The 11,742-nt window shown below is 41.1% G+C and overlaps 1 protein-coding gene across 1 annotated transcript; it reads right to left on the reverse strand.

Annotated features, from left to right (window-relative positions):
• Positions 1–200: 200 nt before the first annotated feature.
• LOC115179673 (SLIT and NTRK-like protein 5) lies at positions 201–6,144 on the reverse strand. The gene is made up of 2 exons (XM_029741336.1): positions 5,585–6,144; positions 201–3,809 (listed from the first exon to the last, which is right to left on the reverse strand). Exon 2 carries the CDS (start codon positions 3,750–3,752, stop codon positions 1,149–1,151), a length of 2,604 nt encoding a protein of 867 aa, XP_029597196.1. The 5' UTR covers positions 3,753–3,809; positions 5,585–6,144; the 3' UTR covers positions 201–1,148.
• Between the last annotated feature and the right edge of the window lie 5,598 nt (positions 6,145–11,742).

Raw genomic sequence — 11,742 nt, forward strand, 5'->3', positions numbered from 1 at the left:
AGAAGATGATCAGCACAAATGTTGATGTTTGCAATTGGAACCACTGTGATTATGAGGACAACGTCACAGGATCATTGATTGAAGCATATTGATCAAAATCCCATTGAAACACCAACTTCACTTGATTGGTACATGTTACATGTAGCTGCCTCCGTGAAGTATCGAACGATAGCCTTTCATTTTCCCCACAAGAACGTATATGAACCTGACATCATATTTATTGATGACATTAACATATTTTGGTCAATATAGTGCAATAAGTGCAAAGCAATTAAAACGAATGAAATTGATGAGGGAAAGAGAATTGCGAATGCTTGTATAAAAATAGGTGTTACATTAAAATATCAGTATTACACAACATAATTATTATTTCAATTATTATTTCATGAATTTGATAACATATCAAGAATACATATTAAGAATGAATGCACATATTCATTTTTAATAGTAATCATCCTAATGATAGCTGTTTAAAGGCCCACTTGCCTTACAACTCCAAAAAGTGCAGAAAGCATACAAAGACAACTTTTTTCTTCTTTAAATGACGCAGTCTTTCTTTAACATTGGGGGTGTGCCACCTTTTTTAAAAAAGCCACTTTTACAATGCAGTAAATGATATGGAACTACAAACATAAACGTTTACAGAGGATCATGGAATTTTGACACAGGTAATATTGATGAAGAATCAAAAGTTTTGAAAATACATGGCAGAGTATTCCAATAAATACTTACTTACAGACTAAAGCAGAGAATTGTCCTGCGCAGTTTGATGGAGACACTGCTGTACAGTGTTTTTTCGTCAGATGGTGATTTATAAACATTTTTGTGATTCACAATATATGTATGGTTATATTCCTGAAAATGTAGTTGGGTAAGTTTACCTGTACACTTACATGTATGTGTATTCAATCTTCACCATATAAAAATAGATTCTAAATCACCAGTTAAGTAGAACAACTTGTGTATTCATCCAGTTAGGTTCAGAGAGTGACTTTCAGTTCCTGCAATGTAATTAAGAAATAAGAATAATAGAGTTTGGCACACCCCGTTTAATGCTTATTTTGTTGATGTGTCGTGCCAAGGCACCCTCAATATTGAGCCAGTACTTTTAAGGGGGGAAATCCTTCATATATGGGCAAATCTGTTGCTCAAAACTGACTGAAAGTGGTCTGTTTCTCAAGAACTTCGAGGTAGTCCGGCTCGACTTGAAGTTTCGCTTTTAGTTCCAAATATTCATTTCTGTTGGGCTCCACGTAAACAGTACTCGGCGCTGTGCCATAAAGCACTGTTTCTCGTATCCTCTCTGGGTGTAGGAACTGGCGTCTAACATCAAAGTTTGGGTTGTACGTGTACGAGACAGGGCCAGTGTACTTGTATTCTAGACTGTTACCGGAGGGGGATTGGTTGTCCGCCTCTATGATGCCCCTGAAGAAGTGCTCAGCATTCTCTGCAGGGGAGGGGTCCTCGTGAGGCTCAATAGTGCTCACGCTATAAGTGGGACTTCTCATGTTGCTGTTCCTCTCCTCATCCACATCACTCCTATAAGTCACCTTCAATTCATGGAGGTCGCGGTAATCCTCGACTGTGTTGCCTTCCCTGGACCTGTAAATGGGATTTTTGCACATGTGGCCCATAGGGTGAGGGATGTACTCATACACATGTCCTGCGGGGGCTTTGACTTTGGGGACGGTTCGGTTATTACTGTAAAGGCTGTACTGCAAGTTAAACGAGCTCACGTCAGAGTTGTTGGTGCTGGTGCGGTCGCTCTGGGATTTTTTACGCTTTTTCACCACGACAACAAACAGCCCCGCCGCCACAAAGACGGACATGATGAACACGAGCAGCAGGCTGAGGATGAGGACAGAGAGAGGGACGACGCTGCTAGTGGGGTTAGATCTCTGGTAGGTTTCTGTGGTGGTGGCTCTGTCCGGCAGAGGCTCGTCAGAGGGGGGCACTGTTGAGACGACTACGTCAGAGTAATCTGGACACAGCTGTTCAGACTGAATGGAACGCATATCAATCCCGCTGTGACGTTTGGGGGTCTCACATTTAACCTCATTAACAACGGTGCCTGCACTGAGCTGCTCGAGCCATATCTTCATGCCGACGACGTCACACGAGCAATCCCATGGGTTTTCAATCAGATCTATCTGCAACAGCAATTTTAACTGATCTAACACACCGCTCACAGGCAGGTTTTGGAAGTGGTTACTGCGGAGATTAAGTCTAGAGAGGGAAAGACCAGTAAAGATCCCCGCTGGTAAGGTTTTCAGAAGGTTATTGTTGAGGAAAAGTAGCTGAAGGTTTGGCACAAACCGGAACGTGCCCCCTACAATCTCACGGATTTTGTTGTATTCTAAGTAGAGATACTGCAAACTCTGCAGGCCAAAAAACATCTCTGCTGTAAGCCTGTCGATTAGATTACCATTTAAATACAGCCTACGTAGGTTGGTTAAATCCCCAAAAGCTCTGTCTTGGATGAGGGATATCCTATTGTTTCCTAGGTGAAGCAAATCCAATCCGGTAGCCTCCAAGAAATCAGATCTGCGTACCACAGGAATGTAATTCCCCGTGAGGTACATTTTTTTGGGATTGTATGGCTTGGGCTTCAGGTCAGATATGTTCTCAATCTTTCTCTCCTGGCAGTTGACATTTAGTCCAAGATCAGCAATCTGCAGATTACACGTACAGGTGGTGGGACAGTCCAAAGGCACAGGAGATTTGGTCTGATAAGCAATGATGGGGCCATAGTTGTAAGGGTTAGCTGGAATCCGGGAGGTGGGCTTTGACCTGGTTCGGTTTGATTGACGCGTGCCCTTGGTAGGCCTTGACGACGCCTTGAAAGCATTTGACGAGGTGGCTGAGGCCGTCACCGAAGCTGGCGTGGTTTGGAAATATCCATTGGTGCTGAGGGGGGGAGGGGGGCGCATTTCATATTCAGAGATTGCTCGGCGGGGACACAGCTCCTGTTTGGAGACCTCGTCCAGGTCTCTGCCATGCAACCTGAACGGCGTCTCACAGACCACCTCCCCCACTAAAGCTGTGTACGATATGCTCTCCAGCCAAGCTTTCAGGGCAATGAGCTCACATGAGCAATTCCATGGGTTTTCCTCAAGTTGTAATTCCACCACCTTGTCCATGTGCTCCAGGAGCCCAATGTAAGGAAACATTTTCAACCGGTTGCCCCTGAGGTCCAGATGTGTCAAGGGAACATTCCGGAAAATGTTGGTAGGCAGAGCAGAGAGCAAATTGTCATTCAAAATGAGAACTGTGAGCTGATGCAATTTACTCAGGGCATTGGGCTCTATATTGGTGATGTAATTGTAATCAATCTGAAGGTATTCCAAACTCTCCAGGCCGACAAACGTATCATCCCTTAGGACGTCTATCTTGTTGTTGTTCAAGTGTAATCTCTTTAATCCCTGGAGTCCATTGAAAGCACCCGTTTCCACTTCATCGATAGCATTGTTGCCTAAATGCAATATGGTCGCCCCAGTGTAGTTGATGAAGTCGTTGAGGGACAGTTTCTTTAAGAGGTTCCCTGTCAGCAGAAGGTGGTACATTGAAAAATGCACCGGGCTTATTTCTGTCAGTCTGATGATCCCTCTATTCTCGCAGCTGACCGTCAGTATCCCTTCCTTCTCTTCGCATGTACATAGACTCCTACAGATCTCCCCATAATTGTCGTACATCTCGACCAGACTCAGAGATGCTGCGATCAGAAGGATTATTTTCAGTATCCAGATATGCATTTTCGAGGGAGAAGGTGCCCCAGCTCACTGAAGTATGGTGCCAGTATGGGGTGTCATCTAGAAGAGAAAGGCAGGCATTGTCTGTTTAATGAACATCTTGTGTTAAGTGGAACATCCCTGCATGTAGTGGTTACAAAGAGCTATACACTTGTGGATAGAGACATAATACACTTTGTAAAGCATTTTAGGTAACTAATTGCAAAAACATGTTTGGAGTTGTATGTGCATAAGAAAGAGCAGAAATCTGGACAGAGTTGCAAACACAATATAGTTATGCCATAAACATTTGTTGCAGCTAAAATGCCACATTCAGCACAGTTCCATTATTATGTATTCAGCTACAGCATCATATCTCAACATGGTATAGACATCTGAAAATGAAATAAATCTCCATGCGAAATATTGATGACATGCAGTGCATATTGGTGAATGTCATAGAAGAGAGTACAGCCTATGCATGTGTTTCTTTGAAAATAGAACAAGCAGGTTGATTATAGCCGCCTTTAGGTTGGTGGTGTGCGATTTTGAAATCTATCGATGCATTCAAATGGCTTGCAGACTAAGCCCACTAGCCATCTGCGGCATTTATACAGAATCCATTGCCATTTCAAATTCTATTCCCCGAAGATTCCACCAAAGAGTTAATCTTGAGACAATGTTCACATTTAATCGGTGCGACCAAGGATTAAAATATATATTTTATAAATCGAATGGAACAAAATTCCGTTGTTTAGTTTAGAATGAATGATATATTTTAAAAATAGGATACGAGCAATCCTATGGAAAGACCAATCTCCTACTCACCCTGCAGATCCGACGATTTGCGAACCGCCGGGTATCAATCATTATCATCAGATATCCGGAGATATTTTGTTAATAAATGATAAATAGGCTAGTCGTGGTCATTATGGGAGGTGTTCATCCTCCACACTGCATGCGTTAGAAATACTGATTGTTACATAGGGACAGTCACAGCCCTTCATCCCTCGGGCGAAAAAAAGAGACCCAAGTTGATTAAAAGCAGGAACGGATTTGCAAGCATTGCTGAATGTCATGCACAATTTACATCTTGATGTGGAATAAATAATACTATAATAAACGTTTTATTTCGCATCCGGTATATGTTCAAGTTGAAGAATCTCTTAATTCTTGTTCAAATAATCTCTCTCCCTTTCTCTCGCCCCCCCCCCCCCCCCCCCCCACACACAAACGCGCGCACCACTCACACAATCACACACACACACACACACAAGTTATATCTGTGACAAAATCGAGAAAATAGAAAAAGCTATCGGCCTGGAGGTGCGATTTTGTGGGTGTAGTCATCCTAATATGATCATAGAGTTTATGGTAGACTAATAGGCTATGTTTAACGAAAGGACATTGGATTTATACCGATGAAGAATGTATTGCATTCCATATTTTGTTAGTCTGTAGCCTATGTAGGCCATTTACCACTAATTCATTCAATCAAAATAGGCCTACAATGAACGATTATGAGGCATTGCAATGATTTCATGAATTCATTTCATGAATTGCGCATTCATTCATCACCTTGAAGGACACTGAGTAGCCCCCTAAAAAGTTATGCAATGGAAATGTCAATTAATTATATCTACCAGTAAACGCGGATGTATATTATTTGCACTTTAATCAAATCCACCCGTTTCATCGTTTTTAATTTAGATTCAACCAACTTGAATACAGCTGTAAGAGCTGTATGGGGATAAATCATTTTCTGGACCATGGACAGCTCCCCAACTCAAGAATTAGCTTCCCCTGAAATGAGCAATACAGCACTGTATCTCAGACAGAAAATCCGCTGTCCTTACCATGTTGAACCTTGTCAATGCGAAAGCATTCCAACTACCTTCCGCTGTTGACCATCCTGTCCTATGGTAATGTGGAATCTGTGATTTTCCTTCCTTTTTCCCCGCTGTAAAATCCTCAAAGTAGAGCCACGGCGGTCTTTAGCTCCAAATATCTGGCAATGAATTGCACAAACTGTCTCATTCACGCCTGCAACGTGACGATCAGCGCGACAAAAAAAAGCGGGTTCTTGAATTTCTCACAGCGAATCTTGGTCTCTCATTGTGGAATGGAATCAAAGAAAAGTAATAATTTCATATGGGAAAAAGTGTAATAAGCCGAACTGCAAAACATCAGATACATCCATTTCAACCGAGATCTCCCTCTGTAGCATGCGCGCCGGGGAATCGGTGGAAAGGCACGAATCCCTTTGTATCTTGTGAGTGGTACGGCTTGTATTGCGTTGTGAGTAGATCTACCCAAGATCCGTATTTTTTTTCTCAGCGTTGACCGCACAATTTGACTGAATATGTATGCGCATCTTAGATAGTTGACTTTAATTCAACATTGTCTGACGAAATAATATGATGTCCTTCCTATGTCTCTGCGCAATCAATTATGCGTTTTTTGTACCGCCAATGTTTCAACTGGTGGAACGTGGATCAAGGTTGGCGCAGCGTACACAATATGTATAGTCAATATTAATTTCCATTCGTTGGAGGCTGATAGAATCATATAATATGTATGAATGTCCCCACCCCTAATGTATATAGCGAGCAAAACATGCATGTTGTCAATATTTGGATGCTATTTGTGGTGTAGTACCTCATGGGAGGGGGGTGTCGTGAGAGTGAGAAAGACCTATAGAGGGCAGTACAATGCGATGAAACATACTTTTTGACTGTGTACTGTACACATTGCCAGGCAATAAGGCTGCATTTACACAGGCAACCCAATTTTGATATTGTTTGCCACTAATTTGACCAATTTGATCAGATCAGATCAGAAATGGGCTGCCAGTGAGAAAATGCTGTGACAACATGGCAACAGGTGTTGTTCATGTGGCATGTTAAGGTCAGTGTGTTGGTAGAGTCCAAGCGTGGCCCGAGGATGTGTGTGTGTGTGTGTGTGTGTGTGTGTGTGTGTGTGTGTGTGTGTGTGTGTGTGTGTGTGTGTGTGTGTGTGTGTGTGTGTGTGTGTGTGTGTGTGACATAGAACACAGCCTATGAGACATACAGTATAATGTAGTTGTAGTTGAGGGTAGCTAAAACTCTCTTTGGTAGGGATAACTGCCTGCACCTAACTTAAACCTCAGGCATATGGTTTGGGTAAGTGTTTCAAGACATGGCAATTTACTGTATATACAGGTAATCTGTTCACACAATTCTAAATTACATGTATTTTCTAAATTAATTCAACAATTATAACAACCAAAACATTTGGGGCTGATTTCCTGAAAAAAAATATTAAGCATAATCCTGAACTAAGAAGCATGTTTAATGGAGATTATTCCTGAAAAGTACATTCTAGTCCAAGCCTAGGCTAAATCTGGGTCTGGTAAACTGGGTTTTTCCATTACAGCACCAGTGGTTCGCCAGTGATCATATTCATGTTTGCTCTATTGTATTTGGGGGGGAACTGTGTTTCCAGTTAGCTAGGGCTGACTAGGGCTGACTTAACATTGAGGACTTGACACTAAGGACTTGACACTGAGGACTTGACACTGAGGACTTGTGTAGAGCAGAATCAACAACATCTGCATCATCAAGACAGTTGCTTTGTGAGAAGGTGTTAACCGTAGATGGTGCTAACCCATGTTCACAGTTAGCCATTGCTATGTAAATGAAAGATGAAAAGTATCAATGGCCTGGAGTTGGCCGCAAGTTAGAGCAGGTCCACGGAGGCCATGGTACAGGGAGACACTATTCCCAGGGGTTGGAGGTGGCAACACAGAAGTCTGAGCCTTTTTGGTAAAACACCAGGGTAAATCCTTAGTGGAAATAAGCCATTAGAGTCTGAACTGTTTGAATTCATAAACGTTTTGCCTGGTGCCTATTCAATAGTCATGTTTGTGGTTTATCTGTCCATTGGCTAACAAAGACAGGCGATTGGCAAATTAAGTTTGAAAAAGTCTTTGCAACCATATGCGTGTTAGCTCTGCCAGGGGTAAAGTCCAATTAGACCTTGAGAGCCATTGAGCAAGCAATGTATACATATAATTAAATCTAGCATATGGAGGGGGCTGGCATGTACAAACAGATCTTCCCATTAGTCTACATTGTATTACGTATCCATAAGTCAACTCCTATACCCTCCTTAGTGACCAAACACAACTGTAAGCTGATGTGTCATATAGGCGGCTTCCAAATTAGCCGTGGAGATGCATTAAATTATCTGAACGTTTCTGGCTGGCTAATCGCATTAATAATATGTTAACAGTAAGTTGCCTGTTGTGAAGGACAAATCTCACAATCTTTGGCGCCCAGCTGGAAATCCAGTTAAAGAAGTCATTGTCGTGATAGCGTGGCGCGGTGGCAGTGGTGTCTTCCCAATGGAAAGCACTTTGGCTGGCTCCCCTGAGAAGAATCATGACATCAAAATAGCAGTCGTTTTTTCATTACCTCCTCTGATGGAGAAGATACAAGTGGCGTGTGTGTGTGTGTGTGTGTGTGTGTGTGTGTGTGTGTGTGTGTGTGTGTGTGCGTGCGTGCGTGTGCACGTAAGAGAGAGAGAGGGAGATGGAGAGAAAGAGAGAGAGAGAGTGAGCGAGGGGGATAGATATGTGTACATGCGATCATTTTAAAAGAAATAGTAGCAGTATTATTCAAATCAGTGTTTGTGTGTGTGTGTGTGTGTGTAGGCCTTTGTATCTACTCTACAGCAGATGCATCTATGCCATCCTGCCTGTTAACAGACAAAAAATAATAATAATTATACACAGGCACTACAGATTTAGTAATTGCTTTGAAATGGGAGCACATACGGCTGCTTGGCCGACATGAAATGAGTGTGCTTACAGTTTGTAGAATTAGGTTCCTATAAGCACTACCTGGAAAGCTCATCCTAATGATCACCTAGTAAATAATGACTATGCCAGTGGAGGCTGCTGAGGGGAGGACTGCTCATAATAATGTCTGGAACGGCACAAATGGAAAGGCATCAAACACTTAGAAACGATGTGTTATATACCATTCCACTCATTCCACTTCAGCCATTACTACGAGCCCGTCCTCCCAAATGAAGGTGCCACCAACCTCCTGTGCTATGCACACACTATCATACCCACTTAAAATAACAAGTAGTAAAGATCGGATATAATTGGGATGTGATGCTACAAAGTACTAAACCCAAGCCTATGCATAATGAGATCAGATGATGAGCCCAACGCTTGTGCTTAATGGTATGTGGGATTATCTCAGTGCATATACAGTATGTGCTGTGTTTCTATGTCACACATTACTGTTTGCATTGACAGCTTTAGCACCTAGACTGTCACGTCCTGACCCTAGTAAGATGTCATTTTCTATAGTAGAGTAGGTCAGGGCGTGACAGGTGGTGTTTTGTGTTTTTCTATGTTTTGTATTTCTGTTTATGTTCTAGGTTTCTATTTCTATGTTGTTGTTTTTTGGGTTGATCTCCAATGGAGGCAGCTGGTCCTCGTTGTCTCTGATTGGAGATCATATTTAAGTAGGGGTTTTTCTTCCTGGGTTTTTGTGGGTTATTATATTTTGAGTAGTGTTTGTTTCTCTCTGCGTCACGGTTTGTTGTTTTGTCATATTCAGTTATTTATGTATTGCAAACTTTCACGGATTAAATAAATATGTGGAACTACTACCACGCTGCACTTTGGTCTGCTCCTTTTTCACAGCCGTGACATAGACAGTCTGAGTCAAGATTTGTGATGCTCATAGAAGAAGAAAAAAATATATAAAACTCTTACCACTGTTGTCCTTGAGTTATCCTTTTGGGACCAGAATACTAACATTCAATAGAATGGATTTATATTACCAGCTAGTTCTCCATTTCTCAAGACAATGTTGACCATTTGCTATGGTTCTTCGTGTAAATACTGATGTTAATCATTGAATGTCAATGTCATGTGGATGGCATGTTTAAAGGGATAATGAAGAGATGCGGTGGTGAATTCATAAATAGGATACATGGGGTGGGACTAAACTGTTTGAGCAACTGCACATTCATTTTGATTCAATTGCAGCGCACGTCTCGTATAACAAACAGTAATTCCAGCTCAATAAATGTTACCGATTTCTGGAAAAAACACTTTAGGTTAACTGATTATTTGATTGATGGGTTAGCTGGATTGCTTAGAGTAATTGATCATCTAGATGCACCACAATTAATAGTGTATGCCTTACTTACATGACTTTGGTTTCTTAACAGTGGAATGGCGCCATTCATTTTCCTTCAACTGTGGCAAATACAGTGCCTTCAGAAAGTATTCACACCCCTTGACTTTTTTCACATTTTGTTGTGCTACAGCCTGAATTAAAAAATGGATTACATCTTGATGTTGTGTCACCGGCCTACACACAGTAACCCATTATGTCAAATTGAAATTATGTTTTTAGAAATTTGTACAAATTAATTCAAAATGAAAAGCTGAAATGTCTTGAGTCAATAAGTATTCAACCCCTTTGTTATGGCAAGCCTAAATAAGTTCAGGAGTACAATTTTGCTTAACAAGTCACATGTGTGCAATGATAGTGTTTACTGTAACATGATTTTTGAATGTCTACCTGATCTCTGTACCCCACACATACAATAATATGTAAGGTCCCTTAGGTGAGTATAGCTCATTATTGGCTAATAACACACACACACAACAACATGCAGCTTTTGCTGAGGGTGCCGGCAGAAAAATGTTTAGATTTTGTGTCACTTCCCAAGTGAGTTACACTGTCAACAGCCTAGGTTACATCGTTTCAGCCCATGACAGGGCATCCACCGTTAGCCTGTGGACACTTGGCTATGATTCACCTCCTGTGACGGCTATGACATATCGACAGATACACTGAGTTTCGGGCCCTTCTGTTCTCTAAAATGCTGCTTTCATTTTGGGCGGCTATATAAAAAAAACTCACATGCACCCCTTCTGGAATAGGGCCCTGGAGTCTTGAAAGGAACACTTTCATATTTCTTTTTTTTGTGACCGTATGTTGAATGGCGCTATTAATGGCGTTGCAAAAATGAATTTTGATTAATGTCATGTGTTTTTAACCCTATTAGAAGATGATCAGCACCAATGTTGATGTTTGCAATTGGAACCACTATGGTTATGAGGACACCCTCACAGGATCATTGATTGAAGCATATTGATCAAAATCCCATTTAAACACCAACTTCTCTTGATTGGTACATGTTACATGCAGCTGCCTTTGTGAAGTATCGAACAATAGCGTTTCATTTTCCCCACAATAACATAGATGAACCTGACATCATATTTATTGATGAGAATAATATATTTTGGTCAATATAGTGCATTAAGTGCAAAGCAATTAAAACAAATGAAATTGATTAGGGAAAGAGAAGTAATTGATCATCTAGATGCACCACAAATTAGTGTATGCCTTACGTGACTTTGGTTTCTCAGCAGTGGAATGGCACCATCCATTTTATTTCAACAGTGGCAAATACAATGCCTTCACAAAGTATTCACAACCCTTGACTTTTTCTACATTTTGTTGTTTTACAGACCAAATGTAAATGGATTACACTGAGATTGTGTGTCACTGGCCTAAACACAATACCCCATAATGTCAAATTGGAATTCTGATTTTAGAAATTTGTACATATTATTTAACAATCGAAAGTGTTTTGAGTCAATAAGTATTCAACACCTTTGTTATGGCAAGCCTAAATAAGTTCAGGAGTGAAGATGTACTTAACAAGTCACATAATAAGTTGCATGGACTCACTATGTGCGCAATGATAGTGTTTAAAATGATTTTTTAATGCCTACCTACCTCACACCTACAATTATCTTAAATCAGCTTGAAAATCTATGGCAAGAAATGAAAATGTCTGTCTAGCAATGATCAAGAACCAACTCGACAGAGCTTGAAGAATAAAACAAAAATGTACATGCAAATATTGTATAATCCAGGTGTGCAAAGCTCTTAGAGACTTACCCAGAAAGACTCACTGCCAAAGGTGATTGTAA

This window comes from Salmo trutta, chromosome 39 (assembly GCF_901001165.1).
Source record: "Salmo trutta chromosome 39, fSalTru1.1, whole genome shotgun sequence".
NCBI classification, from domain to species: domain Eukaryota; kingdom Metazoa; phylum Chordata; class Actinopteri; order Salmoniformes; family Salmonidae; genus Salmo; species Salmo trutta.

Bases quoted from the DNA above. Each gene is read 5' to 3' on its own strand.
- LOC115179673 (XM_029741336.1), bottom strand. From the start codon at position 3,752: ATGCATATCTGGATACTGAAAATAATCCTTCTGATCGCAGCATCTCTG.